Raw genomic sequence first — 24,466 nt, forward strand, 5'->3', positions numbered from 1 at the left:
CTCAGGGCCACACCACCGGCTGCCCGCCCCTCAGGGCCTGCTCTGGAGCCACCCCTTGCTCTCCAGAGGGCACGCCCCACCCTGAGAGCCCCTGTGTCCACAGAGCCCAGCCACACCTGCTCAGCATGCCTGCCCACTGGGTGTCCCTCGGGGCCCCTCGCCAGGAGCAGCCTTGCTCGCCCCAGGCCTTCACACCAGGAGTCTGCTGGCTGCGATGGTGACGGCGGTGATGGCAATGACTGTGCCAATGGTGGTGATGATGATAAAGATAGCAGTGGGGATGACCACAAGGATGGGTTTGAGAAGATGATGGTGATGAGGATGGTGATGGTGATGAGGATGGTGATGGTGGTGATGGTGATGGTGAAGATGATATTGACGGTACTGCTGGTGGTGATGGTGGTGATGATGGTGACGGTGGTGCCAGCGGTGATGTGGTGATGAAGATGGCGGTGTGCTCACGGCTCCCCTGTGGCTGGCACTGCTCCTGAGACACGTGTGCCGAGGCCGCCCCCTCAGCCCAGGCAGCACCTGTCCCAGCCACAGGAAGACACTGAAATGCAGCTGCAGCTGCTGTGTGGTGGGCACTGATCACACCCCCTTTTGCAAAGCCTACTCCCCTTCTCATTCACCACTCCCAGCGAGGGGAGATAACTGGACTCCCCCTGGACGGCTGTCAGCAGCCACACGGCTACTGTGGCTACTTGGCTGGGAATCGCACTTCTGGTCCCCGGTGCCGTGTGCTGCTCTGGTCCCCGGGCTGTCAGGGTCCCTCCAGTGGGCACCTCAGCTCAGGGCCTGGCGGCATCACCCTGACGGTACAGCACTTCCTCCCACTGGACGAAGACCTGGCCCTGCTCCAACCGCTGCCTTCACCCCTGGCCCCCAGGGCCCGGGGCCGCCGGCCACTGGATTCGCTGCCCAGCATGGGGTGGTGCCACAGTGCCCGCTATCTTTCCTGCGGTGTGTGACGACCATTCTGTCCCCACTTTCCTGAGCTCAGGATGCCCAGCACTGGCAGTGACCCCTGCAGAGCGGGGGTTACCTGGGGGCCAGAGAGACTGGACGAGCCACACCAGCACAGGTGCAAGGAGCAGGGGACGCCGGGTGACCGCAGTGTCTGCTCAGTTTCCGGCGAGCCAAAAGCTGCTCTAAGAAACAACACCTGGGGCAGCCAGGTGGCCTGGTGGGTAGTGCCTGCCTCTCGCAGGGAGAGCCTGGCTCTGACCCTGCCTCTGGCTCCCAGCCAGCTTCCTGCTGACGCAGACCCCTGGGGGCCTTGGGAGGGAGGTCCCAGCTCCTGCCTCAGCCCAGCCCAGCGCAACCAGAGTTACTGTGGGCATCTGGGGTGTGGCTGGCAGATGGGTGCTCCCTGTCTCTCTCTCTCTGCCTCGGAAATAAATAAATCAACACAAATTTAAAAATAAATTCTACCATTTTATTGTGCCTATTCAATGATGAAAACAACAAGCCCCCAGCCCCACCCCTGGAGCGCGGCAGCAGCTGGCCTGCAGCCGTGCTGCCAGGGAGGGCAGTGGGGCTGGACACCCTGGGCCGCCGGCCCTCGGCTCCAGCCGGCTACACCTCCGGGGCGGCGTCCGAGGAAGGCAGCAGCACACCGGAGAGCAGCTCAGGGCGTACACGCGTCAGTCACGCTGCTCCCACGCCTGTGGCACGCGTGGACCGGCACTGTTCGTGCAGCCCACTCTATCCCACGCCCAGCTCATCCACTCCCAGCTGCGTTTGGTCAGCTGGGCGTCTCCCACTCTGAATGCGTGTGAGGTTTAAACTCAGCTACTGCGTTCAGTTACGAAACCAAGCTCATTTCTGGAGATGAGGTATTCTGAATTTCCTTCCTTCTTTTTTTAAAAATATCTATTTTATCTATTTGAAAGGCGGAGAGTGAGGGAGAGACAGGGAGACCTCCCATCTGCTGGTTCACTCCCCAAACGGCCACAATGGCTGGGGCTGGGCCAGGCTGAAGCCAGGAGCCTGGAGCTCCATCCTGGGCTCCCACAGGGGTGCAGGGACCCAAGTACCTGGGCTGCCTTCTGCGGCGATCCCAGGCTGTCAGCAGGGAGTTGGAGGGGACGCGGAGAAGCCGGGACTGGAATTGGCGGTACAGATGGCGCTGGGCCACCACGCGGCCCCGAGTGTCCACGCCGGCACTGACAGGACAGAGCCAGCCCTGCCCATCCCCCCAGCTCTCAGCCACAGGGCCCAGAGAAGGATCAACCGCACGGTCTGCCCCAGACACGAACTCACTCGGATCCGCCCCCCCCCCTCGTGTCAAAATCCCAGAGCCAGACTCGGCTCCACGACGTAAACGGCCCTGTCCACCTCATGCAGCCGGGCTTGAAGCTGGAGCTGGATATGCAAATGTCCCAGGGCAACAGGCCCAGGAAGACAGCTCCCCTCAACGTCTGGGGAGCGCGGCCAGCGGTGTGTGGCCAGTGGTGCTGCCTGCGCCGGGCCGCACTGCCCAGCGCTGAGCCGGCCAAACGGCGCCTGCTCCGTCCTCGCAAGCTACAGGCCAGGAGGCAGGCAAAGCCAAAGCCAGCGGAGACTGGCCAGGCCCTCAGCTCAGCAGAGCATCTCTGCTCGGGCCCCACGGGGAGGGGACAGGCCTCCCAGTCTCTGTGCCCCGCCTGCAGTGGGACGGCTTCACCCCCGCAGGGCGGCCCTGGGGAGGGCTGGGGCACAGTGTGTCAGCCGTGGCGATGGAGCGGGGCCAGTGGGCAGCAGGGAGGCACCTGCGCCTGCTCGTCAGCCCCGCTGCCAGCTCACCTGGGCCTGCAAGTCTGCAGCACGACACCTGCAGGGGGCGACGCAGATGCGGCCCACAGGTGCCCACAGCTCCGCGCTCAGGTGTGCGGAGAAATGAAACACACCTGCCCACACACGTGCTCGACTCACACATGCTCATACGTGTGCTCACACACTGCTCACACACACATGTATTCAGACATGTGTTCACACAGGCACTCACACAGGTGCTCTCAGGTGCCCACAGCTTCGTTCGTCTCTGTAGATGACAAACGCCGTGTACCTGCAGGGGTGAGTGGCGTGGCCTGTGAGCTGTGTTTAAAGGCTCGCTCCTGCCCCCCACATGGTCTCAAAGGCCCCCAGACCCCTGCTCCCCTCCCACCAATGCTCACCCCAATCCCTGCTGCACATGCCTCACAGACGCCGCTGGAGAAAACCAGGGTGGGGCTGACCCAGCAGACGCGGGCCAGGCCGTGCGGTGCCCGATGGGGGACAGGTATCCCCCCACTGCCCACCTGAGGGGCTTCCACCACAAGGCTGGCCCCTCCTGCTCCCACCAAGGCCTGGGGTCTCCAGGATGGCAAGGGCCACACACCTGCCAGGTGGCCGTGTGGGGACAGTCCCCTTCCACCGGGCTGCCTGGGACCCCTGTCCGGACGCCTCTGCAGCCAGGGAGGGCCCTCCCCGGAGTAGCCCTAACCCCCCGGAGGGCCCTCCCCGGAGTAGCCCTAACCCCCTCACCCACCCAACCCTGCCCTCACCTGGACCTGACCCCACCATCACCCACCTGACCCCGCCCTCACCCACCTGACCCTGCCCTCACCCCCATCCTCACACACACACACACACACGCGTGCGGTCTCCACCCCTCTCTGCTCCTGGTCCCCTCAGGCCTCCCCCTTCCCTGCCCACCTCCGCACGCTGCAGCCCCTCTAGTCCTCTCTGCTGTGGCCCCTGGCCTCGGCCTGCCATGGGGCTCCTGGCCCCACCCCCATGCTCCAGGCCACTGCCCTCCCTCCCTGGAGTCCACAGAGCCCCAGATCCCGCTGGAGAGGCCCAGGGCAGGGCTGGGCTAAAAATAGACGGCAGGGCAGCAGCGCTGGTGGCAGCGCCTCCGCAGGGCCCTGGAGCAGACCCTGCCTCCCACCCGAGACCCTGGGCAAGGAGGAAAAGGAAGCCAGGCTTGGGCGGGGGCCAGCCGTGGCGCCTTCCTTCCGGCTGGGAAGAGATCTGATCTGGAAGCTTCTTCAGCTTGCTGGGCACAGCGAGCAGATGGCCACTCCTCTCAGGCCAGGGACAGGCGCCCCAACCCAACCAGCCCCCTCTCCCCTGCTCCCTCCCAGGGCAGGCGGGGGAGGGGAGCCCCCTGGACAGCACAGGAGCCACAGGAAGGGCGGGCTGGGCGGCAGGAGGCCAGATCTGCAGAGCCAGCACCTGCTGACCCCTGGAAGCGCCGCGCGGAAGGCCCCGGGGGCTGGGGCCCTGCAGATCCTTCACTTGCCTTTCTCATTTATGGCCGTGGACAGGGCTACAAATGGACGGTAAACAGCTCCCGTGCGGCGGGTCTGGGCACCCAGAGTGTGGGGCACCAGGTCCGGCGCTCGGCCGCAGGTGCTCTGGCCCGAGTGAGCACCAGCCCTTGCCCCACAGCCCCCAGTCCACTGCACCCCTTCCTGGGCGCCCTGGTGGGGCACGGAGGCTCCTGGGGACAAGCAAGTCCTGGGCCCAAAGCTCGGGTCCAGCACCCGGCCCTCCCTGTCCAGCCTTCCAAGGCCCAGTCACGCTGCCCCGGCAGAGACAGGGCCCTCGGCTGCACATCACCCATGCCACCTCAGAGGTCCAGCCCTGGTGGAGAGAGGGGAGGCTGGGGACAGGAGCTCACGCCAGTGCCTGGGCAGCCGGTCGCAGCTGTTTCCCTGAAGGCTCTGGGGGCCGGGCCAGAGCCTCCCCTGCCCTGGTCCCTGCCCCACCCCGTGGCTCCCTGGAAGGCTGAAGGCTGGAGCCCCTCCCCCAGAGACCGCAGAGCAGACAGCTCCGGGAGGCCTAGCCCAGCTCTGTCCCCCTGTGGGTGAACTCTCGCCAGGCAGGAGCCACAGGAGGCTGGGCCTGGAGCAGGGAAGGCCCCAGGACCCGCTCCCTCCAGCCCCGCCCTGCCCCGGACTCACGCCCCCAACCACTGCCCTGGGCGCTCCCTCCCCCAGCCTGTGGGCAGCGAGCAGAGCAGGAGCCCCTCTGTGCGGCCCCCCTTGTGACTAGATGGGGTGGTGACTGATAGCAGGGTGTGCCCCGGAGCCCGCCCACGCGAAGTCGAAGCAAGGCACTGAGCCCGGGAGCTCGTGGGCAGGGCGTGAGGGTGCACACAGGGCTGGCCACTGCTGTCCAGGCTGAGGCGCTGCCGGCCGGCACACGGGGGTACGGGCCCACCCGCTTCCTGGAGCCACTGTGCCGAGGCCGCTTTGGGGGCTGGGTGGGTGCCCCAGGTCCTGGTGCCCTGGTGCCCTGGTGCCCCACCTCCCTCTTCTGGGTGTGGCCTGAGCTGGGAAACCAAACTGACAAAGAAATGGCAGGGGTTTTCTGCCCTGGAAACAGAAGGCCCCGGGCACACGGCCCCTCCACTTCCAGCAGAACGGCCGGAGCGGGAGGCCTAGCCCAGCTCTGTCCCCCTGTGGGTGAACTCTCACCAGGCAGGAGCCACAGCAGGCTGGGCCTGGAGCAGGGAAGGCCCCAGGACCTGCTCCCTCCAGCCCCGCCCTGCCCTGGCTGCCGCGCTGACCCACGGGAGCCTGTGGGGCCCAGGCTGGGTGGCCAACAGCAGAAGCGCCTGGGCCGGGCACGCTCAGGGCTCCTGAGGTGCGGAGGCGCCTGGGCGAGGCCACTGTGGCCCAGCCTGCGGCACCTCCGCCTTGGCCCCTGCTGCACACACACCAGCTGTAGCTCCTCACGGCTGGGCTCCAAGACGGACAGCGCCTGGGCTGCCACCGAGGGGGGACTGGGTGCCTGGTGGGCCTGGTCGCCCAGGCCTGGGGAGCCAGGGGACCAGGCGAGGGCAGGCACCTGCTCTCGCTCCTGCCACGTCCCTCTCTCTGCTCCTCCCCCCACGCCTGAGGATCCCCGAGTGCTCCCAGGAGCCCGTCCTGCTGCCCCAAGGCACAACCATACCCGGCCCCCGGAGCCACAGGGCGGCAGGGAGACCCCCGGCCACGGCCTTCTGAGCCCAGCTTCTCTGTCTCTGCCGCCTGACCGCCAGCCCCACGCACACACACGGTCCCTGCCCAGAACCCAGAATATTCCAGTAAAGTCAGGAACGAGCAAAGCCACGGCCACCCCCAGGGTCACTGCCAGGGTTCTGTGGGAGACAGGAGGGCTCAGCCGTGGGAGGGAGGGAGAGGCCGGCCCCTTCCCAGGAAACCAGCAGGGCGGCCCCTCTGCAGTCGGCAACCTGAGCAACCCCCAGCGCAGCAGCAGCAGCAGGGGGCCCGGCCCTGTGCCCTCCCATTCACCCACGGGCCCCGGTGGTGACAGCAGGTGCCCGGCCCTGTGCCCTCCCATTCACCCACGGGCCCCGGTGGTGACAGCAGGTGCCCGGCCCTGTGCCCTCCCATTCACCCACGGGCCCCGGTGGTGACAGCAGGTGCCCGGCCCTGTGCCCTCCCATTCACCCACGGGCCCCGGGTGGTGACAGCAGGTGCCCGGCCCTGTGCCCTCCACGTCACCCACGGGCCCCAAGTGGTGACTGAGGGTACCCGGCCCTGTGCCCTCCACGTCACCCACGGGCCCCGAGTGGTGACTGAGGGTACCCGGCCCTGTGCCCTCCACGTCACCCACGGGCCCCGAATGGTGACAGCAGGTGCCCGGCCCTGTGCCCTCCATGTCACCCACGGGCCCCGAGTGGTGACTGAGGGTACCCGGCCCTGTGCCCTCCACGTCACCCATGGGCCCCAGGTGGTGACAGCAGGGTGCCTGGCCCTGTCCCTCCCATGTCACTCATGGGCCCTGGGCAGTGACAGGAGTGCCCAGCCCTGTGCTCCTTCCCTGTCACCCATGGGCCCCGGGTGGTGACAGCAGGGTGCCTGGCCCTGTGCCCTCCCATGTCACCCACAGGCCCTGGGCTCCGCCTCCATGCAACTGCCTTTTATGCTTCACACTGGAGCAAAGAAAGAGCCGAAGATTAATTTCCTTTTTCTCTTTTCTTTTTGGTCTTTCAAGTGATGAAGGGGGAAGGTGGTGCTGTCAGAAAGCCCGCGTCACCCCCTGCACGTACTGGTCACCTGTAGCAGCGTCTCGGGGACAGGGTGGCCTTGAAGGCGGGGACCGGGGGCCGTGCTCGGAGATGGGTGTGGCGGGTAGCGGGGAGGGCCCCACAGGCACAGCTGGGTTTTCTGCAGCCTGTGGGGCGGCCTGAGCTGAGCAGCTGTGCCGGCTGTGCCCGGGGGACGCTCCGTGCTGGACGAGCTGGGCCCGCGGAGCAGCTTCCCCAAGCAGGACAGCAACAGCCCGAGTCAGAGGACAGCCGTGTGCATGCCCTGGGCGTGGCCCCACCTGGGCCACACCCATCCTCGGGCCTCACGCCAGGCCAGGAGGGTTTGGGGTCCTCGCACAGGGCTCCGGGAGAACAGCGGCACCTCTCATCGTCGGTGACCTGCGGACAGAGAGGCAGAGGTTACCACGGGGTCGAGCGTGGTGCACCCAGCGCCGAGGACCACAGCACCCGGCATCCTCTGAGCCGCTTCCTCGGGGCGGGGATGGCGGGGAGCCCCTTAACTGCCCCTTCCCCCGGGAAGAGGGTCTCAGTGGCTGCCACCGCCAACACCCAGCAGTAGCCAGGACCTAGACGTGGTGCAGAGGAGCTGGTGGACGGGGCCTCGTGAGCCACTGCCACCCCTCTGGGCAACTGAGCCTGGGCCCACCCTCTCCAGGACACATAGCCCTGGCCCAGGAGGTAGAGTGGACCTGAGAACAGAGGTGGGGGCGGCCAGTGAGCACAGTCCCCAGGATGCGGGCAGAGCACACGGTGGGAGGGGACACTTCAGCCCTGTTCCCAGCCACTCTGTGTGGGGGCTCTGCCCGCACGGCCACGGTAGCAGCAGGGCCTGCGGGCACGGGGCGGGGGCTTCGTGCCGAGGGCCGCTGTGAGCAGGCATCGAGGCTGCAAAGTCGCACTGACCGCATAGAAAGCACGCCCGAACCCGGCAGGGAACACAGGGCTGGGTGGGAACTCAGGGTCAGTCTGCAGTCACCGCCACTGCCACGAAGGCCAGCTGAGGTGTGTGGAGAGGAAGCACCCGCAGCAAGGACAGAGACACCGATCAAACCAGGTCACGACGGGCTGGGCCGGGACACCTCAGCTGTCCCCAAGGATGGCCTCTTCCCCCTGCCCCCACGGAACCCTGCACACGCAGCTCCTGGCAGACACGGGGGCCGTCGGGTCTGGGTTGCCTGACGTCAGCCCAGCGGCCGCTCAGGGGCCTCCCGCAGATGGCGGCTGTGTGAGGGTGTGGGCTCGCACCCTGAGGAGCAGCCCTCTGCAGAGGACAGCCTGGCCCAGGCCTTCAACCTGAGGCCAGGCTGGTGACCGGACGGCCAGGCAGGGGTAGGCACGGGTGGTGCTGCCTGTCGGGCTCCTCGGGGGCCCGGAGCAGACCCTGGGCAGGACAAGTGGGGAAGGTCAGTGCCACTTCCTCCAGCGTCCACCGCCCTAGGTGCTGCTTGGTTCGAGAGCCCTGGCAGAGGTGGGCGGGGCGCCGGTGCCTGCTTGTCCACACGAGCCAGGTCTCCTGCCCAGAAAGGCCCACAGACCACGGCTACAGGCGGACGCACTCAGGCTTAGGACCCTCACTTGGTGACCACCAGCCTTGGGTTTCTCAGAGCCAGGAGCTGGGACCTAGGGACACAGGAAGTCCTCCCACCCCACCTCCCAACCTGGAGCAGCATGCACTCGGCCATCTCCCAAGGGACCCACACTGCGGACGCAGGGGCCAAGGGGCCGGCCCTTGCCCCGCACAGCAGAGCAGACATCACAAGGGGACACAGAGGGGACCACCGACCCTGGAGCGCTGGCGGCCCAGCCCTCAGAGGCAGCAGTGAGGATGACGGGCGGGTCCCTCAGGACACCGCATCTGGGGCCTGCAGGGGCTGCCCCCCCCTCCACTGCTCAGGAGCCCGCGGCTGGGTGGCCGCAGGGTTTCCTGGGACACAGCTCACTATCTGCATAGAAAAAACTCCAATAGCAGAAAACTCTCAGCCTTGGTCTCAAATCCCAGGCTGAGAGCCTGCGCCAGGGACGCTATCCCAGACGATGTAGGCTCCTTCCCTCTGCAGGGTCAGGGCGGGGTGGACACATCGGTACTGCCTGGGGCACTCCCTCCATGCCCCCAGTGCAGGCAAGGTTCGGACACAGAGCTGGTAGGGTCTAAAGCTGTCCAGGTGCCCACAGTGCACAGGAGGGGCACGAGACTGGGGTGTCCAGCTCCACAGGTGCAAGGGCAGGGATGTCCAGTCCTGGGGGGGCCCAGGGAAAGCTGGAGACAAGGCCACAGCCGCGCTGGACCCAGGGGGCGGCGCTGGACCCAGGGGAGCCGCACTGTCAGGAGGGCCAAGCCCGGCCCAGCCTGAGAACAGGACCCCACAAGGCTGGTAGGAGGGTCCACCCAGTGTCGCCCTGGACAGTGCCTGGGCACCAGGGGAGGTGCCTGGAGTGGCCAGGATCCTCTGCTGCTCACGGACCGCTCATCTGCCTCAGCCCACACCTGACCCCACTGCCCACAGATGGCCGGGGCTGCGGATGCCTGGGCAGGTGAGGGCCGAGGCCTGGAGCTGCCCACGCACCCCACGCACCCCGCACACTGCTTTCTGTCCCTCTCCGTGCCCGGTGGGGGTCCCAGCCCCACACACCCGAGAAAGTGCCCTCGCAGAGCTCGGCCCAGCCCCACGGCCAGTGACGAGCAAGACTGCAGATCCCGTGGCGGTGCCGACCGACCTGGACCGAGCTCCCCGGGGTTGAGGGCGTGACCGGCGGTGCCCTCCCCGAGTGCACCTGATCTGTGGGGGCTGTGGGGGCTCCTGGAGCAGAAGCTGTGGCTGGGAACTGCCTGTCCTCAGCCTGGGCCCCTCCAGGCCCCTGCAGCTGGGGATGGGTGTGGGCGGGCCTGCGGCAGCCCGGCCATTCCTCCTGGCTCCTCAGCCAGCAGGACCTGAGGCTCCCCTGGCCCCTGTGCAATGACACCCAGGGCCGTGCACCCCATAGACAGCAGGGCAGCCCGGACCCACAGGGGGGGAGATGCAGTGGGATGGGAGCTCAGGCCTGGCCCCCTGCTGGTGCCCAGGACAAAGGTGCATGGGCCGGGGGCTTCCACCTACGGCCGCCCACGCCCAGCTCCCGAGACCCCTACATGTGTGTGCGTGTCCAAATTTCCCTCCTCTTACAGGGGCCCCGCTCGGCAGCTCGGATCCGCCTGTAAGGATCCGGTTTTCCAGGCACCATCGTGTCCACTGCGCATGGCGCGAGGACTCACGCGTAAGTTCTCGGGGGATAGTTCAGGCCACAACTACCCCCAAGATGGGACAAGGGCAGGCTGCACAGGCGGACTTGTGCCCAAGGCCCAGGACAGCATCACAAGCCAGCGCCTGACAGGTGACGCGTGCACACGCGTGTGCCAACGTGTCGGCGTGCTCGTGTGTGCAGGAGTGTCCCTGTGCACTGTGAGCATCAGTTCATGGTCAGGACTCCACAGAACGGAGGACTTTGCTCCCGGGTCCCGAAAGGTGTGCAAGGGTCGGAGGCAGCACTAAGCCCGCCATCCACTCTGACGTCCCACAGCGGCTGGGCCTATCTCTGGACCGGAGCCAGGGCCCCAGCACACGGCATCCACGCAGCCCCTCAGGGCACACGCACCTACAATCCCCATGGAGGCAGACAGGGCCCCAGCAGACACCCTGCTTGGCCTGGCCCACCTGCCTCTGCTGGGGCAGACGGAGCAGACCTGGGGTGGCAGGGAGCCTCTCTGCGCCCTGGTGCCTGCAGAGGGTCCCCTCCAACTGTCTGAGAGACCCTCGGGGCTGCCAGCAAGGCCTGGCCGCACGCTCGGTGCCTGCCACACCAGGAGCCGCCCTTTCCAGCCCAGCATTTGGGATCAGACACCCACCCTGCACGCAGACCTGGCCGAGGGGGACACCGGCCAAGCCCCTGGGGCTGCTTGCAGCCCAGCTTTAGAGGTATCGCTGGGCTCCTGTCAGCCCCCACATGCTGTGGGAAACGCCCCCTGCCCCCGCAATGGGGCCTCCCAAGATGCCCTGTTCCCCCCGTCCACAGCCTTGGGGCGCCGTGGGGCCCTCCCCACCTGGCAGCCCCGGGGACCCCGCCTGGAGCGGGGTCAACCCTCAGACCTGCACACCACTGCCCCTGTGGGACCACACCTTCTCAGCAGAGAGCTGGCAGCTCACACCCTCCAAGGGCAGCTCTTCCTGAAGACTGGAGCCGCCCAGAGCCCGTGGAGGGTGTCGGGTGCAGCCACAGCGCACGGTGCGGAGGGCTGAGCTGTCCCCGAGCTACCCGGCCCCTCAGCCAGACGTGGACCCAGGGAGGGAAGGGCAGGCGGCCCAGTGGCAGTGTCCAGAGACTCAGAAAACAACCGGACCCCCCAAAGCCAGGAATCTCTAAATGGGGAAACAGGAGACAAAGGAACCCAGGCTCTGGGCGCAGAGAGAAGAGCTTGGGGGAGCCCTGGGCCAGCTCTGCAGGGAACAAGGAACCAGTCCTGAGCTGCCACATTGTATCACATCGCAGCAGGGAGCACAGCAGGTGTATGCGCTTAACCTCCACACCCTCAAAATCAGCAATTATGTTCACATCATTAAGAGCCAAAAGAAAAAGTAACAACTCGAAACAGCAGCAAACCCATGAGTCATGAGCACCAGCAGGGCCCCGTAGGCAGCAGCTGTGCCCGGGCAGGGCCCCCGGTGGCCATCGCAGGGCTCAGGCCAAGGGCCGGCCGCGTTAGCATGCCGGGGTAGAGGGCGTTTGTCCCAGGGCAGAGCCGCTTCCTTTGTGGCACGCGTCCCTCGTGCTCTCTGCAGACCCCAAGCGCGTGCATCTGCAGGGGGCACGCCCTCAGAGTGGCGCTCAGGGGAGCCCAGCAGACACCCCTACCCCAGCTCTCGCCGTTGGCCTGGGTCTGTGAGCGACGCTTCCTTCTGGAAGAACCCCAGCGAGGGGGTGAAGGAAGCCGGTCAGCAGGCCGGCCCCAGTGAGTCTGCCCCGGTGGAGGGCAGAACCCGGCGTAGAAGCTCGGGACCTCGACAGGGTACAGCCTGGACCCTGGCCTGCCTGGCGTCACCAGGACAGGGTGGCCGCCCAAAGGCCTGTGGGGGAGCTGTGGACGGGGGTCCCACCCGAGGGCTCTGGGCCGGGGACTCCCGCGGGGTGGGAGACGGGGAACCCAGGATGACAGAGGCGGTCAGCAAAGCGTGTCTTAGGGAGGACGCGGACGGCTGGGGCACGGGCCCTCCATGAAGGGCGGCCACAGACCTGCCCCCTTGTCCTGCTCGGTGCTGAGCTGGGGCCCGCGCCCCGAGTCAGGCACAGAGCCCCAGGCCGTGGCTTCCACGGGACAAAACGAAGATGATGACGGCCTTCCCAGAGGCCAGACGCTGAGAGGCACGCACTGTCACTCGGAGCCGAAGACACAGAAGCGCCGGCTTGGGGCACGCAGCTCGGCAGCGCCACTCCGCAGGGATGCGATGGACACCCCGACACAGGTGAGCAGCTGGCGCCACAGGCACAGGAAGCGGGGAGGCGCCTGCGGGACGCGCCAGCGCCAGCGACGCTAAAGGTTTCCGAGGAGCAGAGAGAAAGCCACCCCAGGAGGCTGGCAGCCTGGAGGGGCCCCGGTGCCCCCGGGACCCCCGGCTCCAACACAGCCCCTCCCCACCGTAGCAGATCTTCCTGGAACAAGGGCTCCTCCTTGGCTCACAAACCCAAGGCCCAGGGCGGGTGCAGCTTGCCCGCGGCTGACCCTGTGGCCCTGGCCCCAGCCTTGGGTCAGGCGGGGGGTGGGGGCCGGGCGTGGCCTCAGCATGGCCCCTGGGGAGTGTTCAGTGGGAGGATGACTCAGTTGTAACCCCAGAACCTTCCATGGTGACGTCTGCCCAAACATGTCTGGGCTGACCCTCAACGACCAGCGAGCCCCAAAGGCTATCGCAGGGCTTTGGCAGGGGAAGGGCCACCAAGGACCGGGGCGGCCACGGGGCCACACATCAAGGGATGCCCCGGCCACCAGAAGCCAGAGGGGCAGGCAGGATCCACCCAGAGCCCTGGCGGGGAGTATGGCCAGAGCACAGCCCTGCCAACACTCAGGTTCTGACCTTGACCCTGGAAACGAGGGAAGAATATCCTGTCTGACCCCGGATGGCCGTGTTTACTATGGAGCCACAGGAACCAGGCGAGGGGCTGCCATGGGGATGCTGACGGCACGGGCAAGCAGAGGTCCACTGGGAGCTGCAGTGCCAGGGGCCGGCTGAGTGCACCCCTGGGAAGGCCCCAACCAGTCAGCAGCCCAGCCGCTCACCACGGGAGGGAGGGAGGCAGCCAGGGCCCCCGACTCCACAGGAGGCCGGACCCTGCCAGCTCCTGTGGGTGGGGGGCTGTGAAGTTTCCCACAGGCCTGGGGGCTGGGACTCCAGAGCCACTCCAGCTGTCCTCCAGGGAGGTTCTGCCACTTCAGCGCCCATGGCAGCCAAGCCCGACACCCTGGCCACAGGGCTCTGCCCCAACGGGGGCCTCGAGGCTCCAGGACACGGGCAGGCCTGCGGTGCCACTCTGGCTGACCCCAGGCAGCCCCCGGCCACTCTAATCAGCCCTCACCCCTTTCTGTGGTGCTGGGGGGACAGGCAGGCAAGACACTGTCTCCCCGACATCAGTCCTGTGGCCTCCCCTCTGGTCCCTGGGGCTGGCTAGCTGACCCCTCCAGCCCCACCCTCCTCTGCCCCTGCCCCTTGTCAACGCCCACCTCCTACCTCCCACACTGCCGCTCCACTCCCTGCTGCAGAACAGCCTCCCCCACTGTCCTCATCCCAAATGCTCCACTCAGGCCGCCAGCCCCAGGTGCTCTGAGACCTGGGCTCCCAACCCCGAAGCTGCCTTCAGCCAAGTCCCAGTAGCCCCCACTGCCCAGGAGGCCTAGTGGGGCTGCCCAAGGCCCCTCCGGTTCCTCGCTGGTGGGGTAGGGATGGTTTATCTCCACACAAGCAGGACCTGGAGGTCACCGTGGTCCCTCTCCCTACCCCTGCAGCATGCCCTGCAGTGCTGACCCACGGCCATGCTGCCTCCCCCAGGAAGCCCTCCTGGGTCCCAGGCCTTGACAGGGTCACCCCTTCCTTCTCAGCCATGTGCTAAGTCACTGCCTGGGACTGTGAGTCACTGTAGTCGGCCCCCACCTCTGCCCCACCTCTGCCCCACCTCCGGCCCCACCCAGCCTGAGCGGGCGGAGGGAGGGGCCAGGACAGCAGAAGCCAGGACCTGGGGCTCCAACCAACCCTCCAGGGACAGTTGCTGTTCCGTTTCAGGCACAGCTGGCCAGGGTGCTGTGTGGGGGGTGGGGCCCCGCGTTGTGGGGAACCCTGGTCCACGTCTGGGACACAGCCTGGCCACTCTGCTGCTGCCGGCCCTGGCCTTCCAACCAACCATGGCCAGCCACGAGCAGAAAGCACCTAGCATAGGGACCTCCAGGAGCCCGGCCTCACGGCCCACAGCACCCATGCCCTGCCACGTGCCCCCTGCAGGGGCCCCTGTGGGATTGGGAGGGGCCCTGGCAAATCACCCTGCTAGGAGCCAGGGGTGAGGGTCACTCACAAGCCCCTAGGGTTTCCCATGTGTATGGCTCACAAACAACGCAGGTGGCATTGGCATGGCCATGACAGTGGAGGGCACTGGGGCCACAGCAGCTGTGAGCCGCGGTCAGGACCCACAGGGGAAGCACCCTGTCCACAGGGGTGGGCACTGCATCGCTGGCAGCTCACTGGTGCCTCTGGCCCCCGGGCCCAGCTTGTCACCTGCTGGTCCGCGGGATGTCCGCGTGGTGCTGCCTCTCAGCTGTGGCCGCATCACCCGGCAAGACCCTCCAGCGAGGGCCGTGGAGAGCGAGATACTTGCTTGTCGGCGCCCCTGAGGGCAGGGACACCTGGCTGACAAGAGCCGAGGGCAGCACAGGCACAGCCGCCACACAGCCACACTGCAGCTGCAGGGCCGGCCTGGGCCAGGCAGGGCAGCCAGACCCTGAGGACAACCCTGCTGGGCCCCATGCCGGCCCCCTCCTCCAAGGAGCAGCCCATGTGCCAGTGGCCACACCCTGCTCTGGGCAGCACTGCCCACCCGGCTTCTGCCGGCCCCCAGGTTCTCCTGCGAAGAGCAGGCCTTGCGACCACCCCCACCAGCAAAGCTGACCCCTCCAGGGAGCTGGACCCACACAGCACCAGGACCCCTCTCCCTGACCACAGCTGGCAGGTCAACCTCTTAAATCCTTAGGAAACAAAACCCAAAAGCAAACCGGGCAGCTACCATGCTGGGGCCTGCCGCCGGAAGGCTCTGGCACCCATACTTCGGGCTGTCTGTGTCAGGCTCGGCCCCACGGGCAAGCAGCAGCCTGTTGGGTGGCACAGCCCCTGCACGGGCAAACCCGTCCGGTGAGATTTTTCCTCTGCTTCCGGATTACACGGCCAGCCCGGAACATGCGAGGAAGCTTGCTCCCAGCTCGGGGCTCTCGAGCCTCCAGGGTCCAAGCGTCCACTTGGGCACACCCCAAGGCTCACGGCCCTGGAGACCCAGTGACCGGAAATGCAAGGTCACCGCACAAGGCCAGAGCCTGGGGCCTCTCTAAACCCCTCCCCATGGGGCAGCCTGGGCGGGAGAGGCCAGGCCAGGGCAGGAGACTCTCTGAACCCCTCCCCCTTGGAGCCTGCTGCCTGCCCCACGTCGGGTCCAGACGCTGGCACCTGTTCCCCACCCCCCCAACAGTGATGGAAATGACTGGGTCTGTGGCAAACAGTTTGCCCCTGGACTTGCAGCCTTGGTGCTCAGCTTGGGGCAGCCCCTCATCGCCACTTCCTCTCCCCTGGGACCCCCAATGCATGTGGCTCAGCCCCTCCCCAGCCAAGCATCAGCCGGAGCTGCCGAGCCCAAAGGCACGTGACCAGGAAACCCTGGTGCAGGCCACAAGGTCACTGAAGGTCACCATAACCAAGGCAGAGGCCCAGCTGGGGGTGGACAGCAGCAGAAGACAGAGCCCACCCCTCCAGCTCCCTCCCCGGGTGGCCAAACTGTCCCCTACCCCCCAAGGGAGGCTCTCGCCCCAGCTCCGCACAACCAGGAATGCCGAGGGCTCCCTGCAAACGGCAGGACGTGTGACACATCAGCTAGCACAGCCGAGTCCCTGCGGCCCCCGCAGGAGGAGCGCCGAGCACTGGGACCAGGGTGCAGCCGCAGGCCCGGTGAGCGACGGCCGGCAGCCCACACTCACCTGGCGCCGAGTTACGTCTCAAACTGCGTCAGGAGCTCCCGGATCTCGGGGGCCACATGCTGTGCGGCGTTCGCGGCCTCGGTGATGGCTTTCCGATACATCCCCTTCTTCTTCCGGTTAAAGCGCAGTTTGAAAAACTCCGAGAAGGGGGCCAGCTTGGAGATGGACAGGAATGACGTCGTCGGGGAGCCGAACCATGAGACTTTGGCTTCTCGCCAGAAGGGCTCCCCATCCTCCTTCCGGCCCAGGCTGAGGTCGAGCACGCGCGCCGGCCACCAGGGAAAACCATGGATCTTGCCCCACACGATGTCCCCCACAGCCACCGTCCTCCCGTCCTCAGTGACGCACTTGGACACGCTCTGCGTGTGCAGCCTGACCGTCAGCGGCGGCACCGTCTGGCCCGCAGCTCTGGAAGAGGAAGGCAGGGGGGCCCCGTCGCCCGACGACAGGTCTCCCGTATCTGCTGAAGTCACCTCTGAGCTGGACGACTTGGACTCGTCCAGGCTGTCGCTGCTGCAGACGGACTCGCTGGCGCAGTCCACGGTGCCCGGAGGGCAGCTGACCAGGAAGGCCAGGCCCCCTCGGCCCTGCTGGCCCCGGGGGCAGCCCTGGCAGTCTTCGTCCTCGCCCGAGCTTCCCGAAGACAGGCCCCCCAGCCCGTGGGCAGAGCCATCTGCAGAGAGAGTGGGCGAGCCGGCACGGGGGCCTCGCTGCTGGCTGTCCAGCGCCCCCACCAGCTCCGCCCGGTACAGGGGCCCACGCTCGCCAGCTCCCCGGCGGGGCCGCAGGCGGATCTTGGGGGGTGGCAGGTCCGGGCCGGGTGGCCCTGGCCGCGTCAGCTTCAGTTTGGGCAGCTTGTCCTCGCCAGCACTGGGCTCGGCGTCCCGGGGGAGCTCGGTGTCGGGGCTGCTGTCCTGCGAGACCCACGGCGGGCAGAAGGGCTCCAGGGAGCCGTGCACCCGGGAGGGGATCTTGACCACTTCGCCCTTGCCCTGGGGTGTGCTGTAGGAGATCCTGATGACGGGGCTGCGTGGCACCTGCCCCCCCGGGGGCCTGGCCTCCTCCAGCCGCTCCCGCTTGCTCCTCCGTGGAGTGGCCGGGGCGCTGGGCTCACTGTCCCCTGGCCCCTCAGGCCTGCGCTGCTCCTGGTCGGGGCCGCTGCCCAGCCTCCGGCGGGCCCTGGGGGGTGCTGGAGGGCCGGGGCTGGCCTGCTCGGGGCTCAAGGTGCTCTTGCACTTCTCACAGAGGACTTGGCGCGGCCGCAGCCGGATTGTGCTGAGGATGAGCCGCCCAGGGTCTCGGTTGCGTGAGAGCCGCCGTCGAGTCCTCTTGATGCTGCGGGGAGGCGGCTGCGGCACCCACTGCTGGTAGGAGCTGCGCAGCCACAGCGGGTGGGGGAAGGGGGCCCCCTCGAAGTACGGCGGGTATGGGGGCAGGCTCCCGGCGGGCAGCGGCGGCACGAGGGGCGGAGGCGGCTCAGGGCCAGCGCTCTTGGGAGGAGGTGGGGAGCCCGCCCCCGGCGTCGCCGCCTGGCTGTGCCCCTCCTCGGGGGCCTGGTCATGGCAGCGGCTGGCAGGGGGCTCGTCGGTGGGAGGTGGCGGAGCCCATGGGGGCAGCCCGAAGAGGCCAGACCTGGAGGGAGAGACAGAAAGTGGCCGTGAGGACAGGGAGATGGCCCAGCCACCTCCACCCCCAGCACCCCCCAACTCTGTCCAGGGAGGCACCTCTGGACCTTAAGCAGGTGGACGCCCTGTGTGGAGACACACACTCAACAGTCACAGGACAGAGGGTCTCGGGGCCACCGGGTGGGCTTACAGCTGGACCCGACGGCAGGACCTGTGGCCTGGGCCCCAGGCCCCTGCTCACCTGTCCCTCCCCTCCTCTCTGAGGGTGGCACCCAGAGGGGTTGGGGAAGATCCCCTGGGGGCTGCCAGGCAAGCATCCCGATGCCCCAAGGGTGCCCCCAGAGGGTCCAGGGTCCCAGGTGTCTGTCTGGGGTGGGGGCTGCACAGGGCCCGGCCTGGATAGGACAGAGGAGGCCATGCTGCCAATCCACTCCAGGCAAGGACTCCCGGAGGCCCAGGGTCCCGTGGGAGGCCCTTGCTGCTCAGTTGCCACCTTGAGGCAGGGGTGGGTGGTGGGGATGGGGGCATCTCAGCCTCAGGGAAGACCCCAGAGGATGGAGGGAAGTGACCAGAGTCTGGCCAGCCTCCGGGCTGCTGCTGGACCGACCCCCACTCAGGGTGAGGACATAGCAGAGCAGGTCAAACTGGGAAGCAGCCTGGGCCTTGCATGAGCTGGCCGGAATGCCAGCCGCCCACCAGCCCCAGAGCCCAGGGACCGGAACCGCCAGTGGCCTGGCACGGCCACACTTCCTTCCTCCTCGGCCACACCCTCCACTCGCCTGGTGGGTAAACATGGGAACAGGTCACCCCCAGGCAGGGACCCAGCCTGGGTGCTGCCGGGACCAGCGGCAGTGGCCAGGCTGCTGGGGCTGTGCTGTTAGCTACGGCTCACAGAGACCATGGCCACGCCCCTCGCTCAGAGAGGCAGGCTAAGCGGCACCCCAAGTCCCGTGGGTACTGGTGAGGTGGGTGTGCTGCTTCCGGGAGTGGAGGTGGCAGCCCCCTGCTGCTGCCCAGGGCCCTGGGTCCCATGTGCGGCCCTTCAAAAACACGGAACACACATCTGCCACCCACGGCTACCCTCGAGGCCTGCTGTCCCCAGAGGCCTGGCAGAGCCCCAAGGTGCCGCCGTCAGCCTGGAGCCAGGGTGAGTCAGCCAGGGTACACCCTGCACCCAGACACTCACGGGGGCTCAGCCTAGGGGTTGCCAGGGCCTGGGACAAAGGCCCTTTGCCGTGGGGAGACAGAGGCAGGGACGTGCTGCCCAGGAGGCTCGGCAGGGGCCAGACACAGAAGCACCGCACCCACAGGAGGTCCCGCGGACAGCGGTGGCCACGCCCCACTCACCACGTCGCCAGGGTCTCACCTTGGGGCCCCGGCCTGGCCGCCCACCCTGAGCAGCCCAGGCCCGAGGCTGGCCCACGACCAGGAGGAGCCGGCCCTGTCTCCTCAGACACAACCGCCAGGGCTTCCCTTCCTCCCTCACCCTCTGCTGCCCGCCGGGAAGGAGGTGAGGAGGCACGGCTCCACAGGCTTTGAGCTGCTGGGAGCCGGCTGCCCACCCGGGGCTGGTGCAGGCAAAGGCACCGTCCCTCCCGCAGCCCTGTGGACAGCTGGCCACAGGGCGGCAGGTGCCACGCAGGAGGCATCCTGGGAACACCTGTGCCCTGGAGCCTGGGCCCAGGCCAGGGGAGAGCAGCAGCCTGGAGCTGGCAGCCCCTCCTCCAGGGCACCAGGGCACACGACAGCAGCTGGCCCACTCCTGTGGGCACTGACCCCAGGCCTCCCCAGAGATGGTCAGCTGGTGACTCCCTGAGCCTTCAGCGTGCCCCCCACAGCATGGGGCTGGCCTCACGCTGTGCCCCCTCCCCGGGCACCAAGTCCTTGGTGAAGCTCTCAAGCCCAGCAGTGCAGCCGGGGCCCTGTGACCGGCCTGTGCCTCGTGGGCCCCTCAGTCCCTCCAGGTCGCTACTGCTGCCTCTGGACCAGGTGCTTGTTCTCGGTCAGCGAGCTGGGGTCGGGTTAGGGAGGACAGCACCTTGACGCTTCCAGCAGGTAGGTACCTGGTCTGTGTGGCCTGGGTACCCCAGGCCATCAGCAGCTGGGAAGTCTCAGAAACACAAGTTTAGAGGCTGAGGCTGGAGGCCCTTGATCCAGTCCCCAGGACACCCCTGTGCAGGGCTACGCTGCCCGGGGCCTCCATCAGAGGTGCACCCTGAATCACTCCCAAAACGCAGCCCACCCCACGTTATCGTTTTGGGGCGTGGCCAGGCCGGCCACAAGGAGCCACAGCAGCAGGGGTGGGCCACACTCCTGAGGGTCACACTCTGGGCTCCAGGGCCCCGGACAGGTCTCTGGGAATCTGGATGCTGTGTGCAGGGCTGAAGGGGCACAGCCCACCATCCCAGGACCCTTCTGGCTTGGGTCATCGCCCCCCCTGGACCTCCACTCACTCACAGAGACCGGGTGCCCTGGGGTTCCTCTGGCCTCGGGAACAGGGAGGAGATGCAGGGTGCTCGCCATTCCGGACATCGGCCCCCGCATTGACAGCCAGGCCCCTTGTGCAGCCCCCGACCTGAGCTGGCCTGCACAGGCCTGAGCCTGTCACTTCCACCCCAGCAGCGGGAACTGCGCACTGCCCGTTAACAGCAGGGGGGAAGCTGGGCCACCAGGGACAGTCAGGGGATGCAGGTGCCGACAGCTGCCAGCACTGCCCGCATACGGGCTCCGCGGCCCTGTGGCCGGGTCGCACCCAGCACAACGGCACCCGCAGCCAGGGGCACGGGCGGGTGTCAAGCACCGAGGAGAAAGGTGGCATCCAGGGAGGGCAGTGCCCCTGGCTCCTGTGACAGCCTGGCCAGCGCCCGAGCTCCCGCCGCACCCTGCCCAGCAGCAGAGCTGTAGACGTCAGCGCCGTGACTGCTGACACAGTGGCTGAGACCTGCAGGCGGACCCCCAGGGAGCCACGCGCAGGGAAGACCCGCGCAGCCTGCACCACGCCTGGCGGAGCTGGAGCGGGGGGACAGGCGTAGTTCAGGGTCCCTGAGGGGCCCAGGGTCAGCCTGAGGCTGCAGAGCAGAGCTGTGTCCCTCAGGGGCCGGCTTCTGGTTGCCTGGTGGCCCTAGTTATGGCAGATTGTGGCCATGGCCGAAGGATGCCCACGGCCTGCACCTGCCAGGGATCCTGGCAGGCCTGCTCCTAGCCGGCACGGAGCGGAGGGGTGTGGCCCTGCACACCTGGCTGGCACCCACTGAAGGCCTCTGCAGACTCCCGGGCACCTCTGGCCACAGGCGGGAGCTGCCCTCCGCTGCCAGTGCCTGCAGTCAGGGAGCCGGAAAGACTTCTCCAGGGAGACCCCAGCCCAACCAGAGGAAGGAGGGGTCCCAGGAGGTGCCCCTGGCTGTCCCCAGCCACCGGGCACGGCCCGCAGCAGCCAGCACGGAGCAGGGCAAGTCATCGGGGAGGCCATATGTTAAATCACATGACCGTGCATAAATGGCTTCTGGCAGCGAGAAGCGCCGAGCAGAGGGTGTCACAGGGCGACTGCGGAGGACGCGCCCCCTACTTGCTGGGGCACCAGGGGGGAAGTTGGGCCTCGGAGCCAGCCCTCTCCTGCGCGCTCCTTAACCAAGGCCCGCAGGAGCGCTGAGCGCCCGCTCAGGGCCCAAGGGGCGACGCCGGCTGCCTGCCACGGGGGTCCCTGCGGGTGCGCAGGGGCGGCCCGCAGCCCGGGATCCCCCAGGTCAGGCTCCCGCAACTCGGGTCCTCCCGCCCCTCCGCGGGGCTCCCGGCGCACGGAGCTAGCATACCCGACCCTGGAACCCCGGGGGCTGTGGCCCCAGGCGGGCGACCCCGCGCGCGAGTGCGTGGCAGGGCAAGGCCGCCGCGCACCTGCCCGCGGGGGTCCTGCCGGCGGGCGGGCTCCGCCGCGCGTCCGAACAAAGAGCAGCGCGTCCAGGGTGCGGACGCGCGGAGTTGGGGTCCCGGCCCCGCGCCCCGCACCCACGCCGGGCCGGCGCCGCTCTCCCGCCCCGAAAAGTCGCGGCGACTTCGGGAGCCACTTGGGCCGCGCGCCCCGAGCCCCAGTCCGGCGGAAACCGAAAGCGGGCGCCGGGCGGCGCCGCCCCGCCCCGCCCCGCGCCGGTCCCGGGCACTGGCGGGCGGGGCGCCCCGGGGGCGCGGGGTCCCGGCCCGCGCCGCGCTCACTTTTTCGTGCAGTCCAGCAGGACCCCGGCGAAGCTGCGCTCGCCGCAGCTCACGGTGACGAGTAGCGCGCCGTTGACGACCTGCTCCACGCGCACGGGCAGCCGGCAGCCGGCCCGCGGCTCCATGTCCCGGCCCCGCCGCGGCCGGCGCGTGACGCCGCCCGCCGTGACGTCACGGAGCTCGCGGCCGGCGGCCGGGGGCGCGCGGACCCTGTCCCGCCGGGCGGCCGGGCACCCTGCTCGGCCCGCGCCCCGCGCAGGCTCGGCGGCCGCGGGCTCTGCGGGAGGAAGTCCCCGGGCGCGCGCAGGAAGCGACCAGGCGGGCGCGCGGGACGCGGCGCCGGGCGCCCCGCAGCGGCCCCGTCCCGCCCCGCCGCGTGGGGGCGCAGGGCAGCCTTTTGGGCCCGGAGCCTGCCGGCGGCCTGGGGGAACGCGCCTGGGGGAGGCACCGGGGGGCGCGGGGGTGGCGGAGTCCGCAGGCGCTGGTCACGAGCCCTAGATTTTTGGTGAAAGAACCGTCTCCCGCGGGCGGACGCGGACCCCGGACCGGGGATCCCCGTCTTTTCCCCGCCCTGCGCGGCCGCCCGGGGCGCTCCTGGCCGCTCGGCGCCGCCGCCCCCGGCCCCCGCCCTGGCGCCGCCAGGACAGTCGGGGCCGCCGCGGCGCCGCTCGTCCTCGCCCTCGGGCGGCCGCGCGGGGAGAGGCCAAGCCGGGCCGGGCGGAGCCTGGAGCGCCTGCAGTCCCGGGTATCCCGGAGGGTCCGAGGCCGAGATCCCCGCAGACGCCGGCCCGCGCTCCGCACGGACCGCCGGGACTCGGGGGCGCCGACGTCCACCTGGTCCAGGGTCGGCGGGGCGGACTTTGGGGCAGCTGAGCGGACGCTGCTGCCCACCCGATCAGCGCGGGGACCGGCGGGCACCCCTCCCTGGGCGCTGGGGACGGCCGCGAAGCTCTCAGGGCCCTCGGGTTTCCTCCGCTGCGGGGCGGGGGTCGATGCGCAGGGGCTGCGGGGGCAGCGCAGGGCCCAGGCGGGCAGAGCTGAGTAGGGACACCAACGCGGTGTGTGCCCCCCCCCCCCCGCCCCGCAGGAGCTCTCCAGGGTCGGGGAGCGAGGGGCGCAGCTGCGGAGTGCTGGGCTCTGGGAGGGGCCGGCTCCCGGGGGACAGCGGATGAGCCTTTACTGGCTGTGGACGGGAAGGAAACAGCGCCGTGGTCCTGTGGTGCCCGTGTCCTAAGGGAAGTTGGAAGCCGTGACCACCGCCGAGAGCCAGCAGGCCGCGGCCAGATGGAAGCCGTGCCATCCCGGCCGGCGTGCAGCGCGGCTCCCCATGGCTCCTCCCCCCTCCTCCTGGTCTCCGGAAGGCCGTGGGTGTCTCAAGTCCGGACTAAGATGCAGTTGTCCTAGCGCTGACCTGAGCTGGACAGCCGGGACCTGGTCCTGCCCATCAGCAAGGTCCAGCTGGTCCTGGGAAGCCCCGCCCCATGCTGCTGCCTGCTGTGGGCTGGAGGGTGCCCCCAGCAGGGCAGTGGAAGAGGAGCCTCTTCGCCAGGCCATGGAGCAGAGCCAAGCTCTGGAGCCCGCAGTGCCCGGGCACAGGCACCACGGCCGCAGTCAGGCCTTGGAAGCACCAGAGCCCTCACCGGGCTGAGCTGGGGTGCCAGCAGTTGGCAGGGCTGCCGGAGGAGGCGGCCAGGAGGGAGGAAGGCAGCCCACCCCCCACCCCCACCCCGGCCCGGTCTCTGTGCCTGACCTCCAAGGAGCCCCACGAGCCCTCACGCTTCTGCGGGCCTGGGCCTACGTGGCCCGTTTTCCCGCCCCTTGGTCCCAAACTGCCAGCACCATCCCCACCCCCACCCGCAGGGTCGCTCGCCCACACTCCCTGCCTGGGCGCTTGATGGCCTCACTCACAGGCCTCGCCCTGGCGCCGACAGCTGCCGGCTGATGCTCACCCAGGCCTGCAGCATGCCCTGGCTCCGCCAAAGCAGGTGCTTCTGCAAGGAGGCAAAGGTGCCCGGTCAGGTGGAGGCCTCGCAGGCCGCAGCCGTGAGTCAGAGGCCATGGGACGCCATGGAGGCGACGGGCCCTGATGTCCGGCCCAGGCCGGCTTGGGCAGGTCTCATGCTGGGCAGCTGTGGGGTGGGTACAGGAGGAGGCCCCAGAGAGCGAGGGCCTCTTGGGGCCGTCTGCCCCCTGTCGCAGGCGTTACCATGTGGTGGCACACGGCACGGGTGCAGGGGAGTGGGGGTGAGCGTGCAGGGAGTCCAGGCTTGCAGGGGGCCAGCCTCCAGCTCTCTGGTGGAGATCTGTGAGGCAGGGGCTCGGGGAGTGTAGCCGCGGGCCTGCCGCGAGTCACAGGCCTCC

The 24,466-nt window shown here is 68.5% G+C and overlaps 1 protein-coding gene across 2 annotated transcripts; it reads right to left on the reverse strand.

Moving 5' to 3' along the window:
• Positions 1 to 6,934: 6,934 nt before the first annotated feature.
• Positions 6,935 to 24,399, reverse strand: PWWP2B (PWWP domain containing 2B). Of its 2 annotated transcripts, none has more exons than XM_070057052.1 (3): positions 24,055 to 24,399; positions 16,275 to 17,906; positions 6,935 to 7,405 (listed from the first exon to the last, which is right to left on the reverse strand). In XM_070057052.1, the coding sequence occupies exons 1-2, from the start codon at positions 24,162 to 24,164 to the stop codon at positions 16,286 to 16,288; spliced, it is 1,731 nt and encodes a 576-aa protein (XP_069913153.1). In that variant the 5' UTR covers positions 24,165 to 24,399; the 3' UTR covers positions 6,935 to 7,405; positions 16,275 to 16,285. The 2 variants fall into 2 exon arrangements, with proteins under 2 accessions (XP_069913153.1, XP_051685178.2); XM_051829218.2 differs by lacking the exon at positions 24,055 to 24,399 and adding an exon at positions 22,106 to 22,476.
• Between the last annotated feature and the right edge of the window lie 67 nt (positions 24,400 to 24,466).

Source organism: Oryctolagus cuniculus, chromosome 15 (assembly GCF_964237555.1).
Source record: "Oryctolagus cuniculus chromosome 15, mOryCun1.1, whole genome shotgun sequence".
Classification (NCBI taxonomy): Eukaryota; Metazoa; Chordata; class Mammalia; order Lagomorpha; family Leporidae; genus Oryctolagus; species Oryctolagus cuniculus.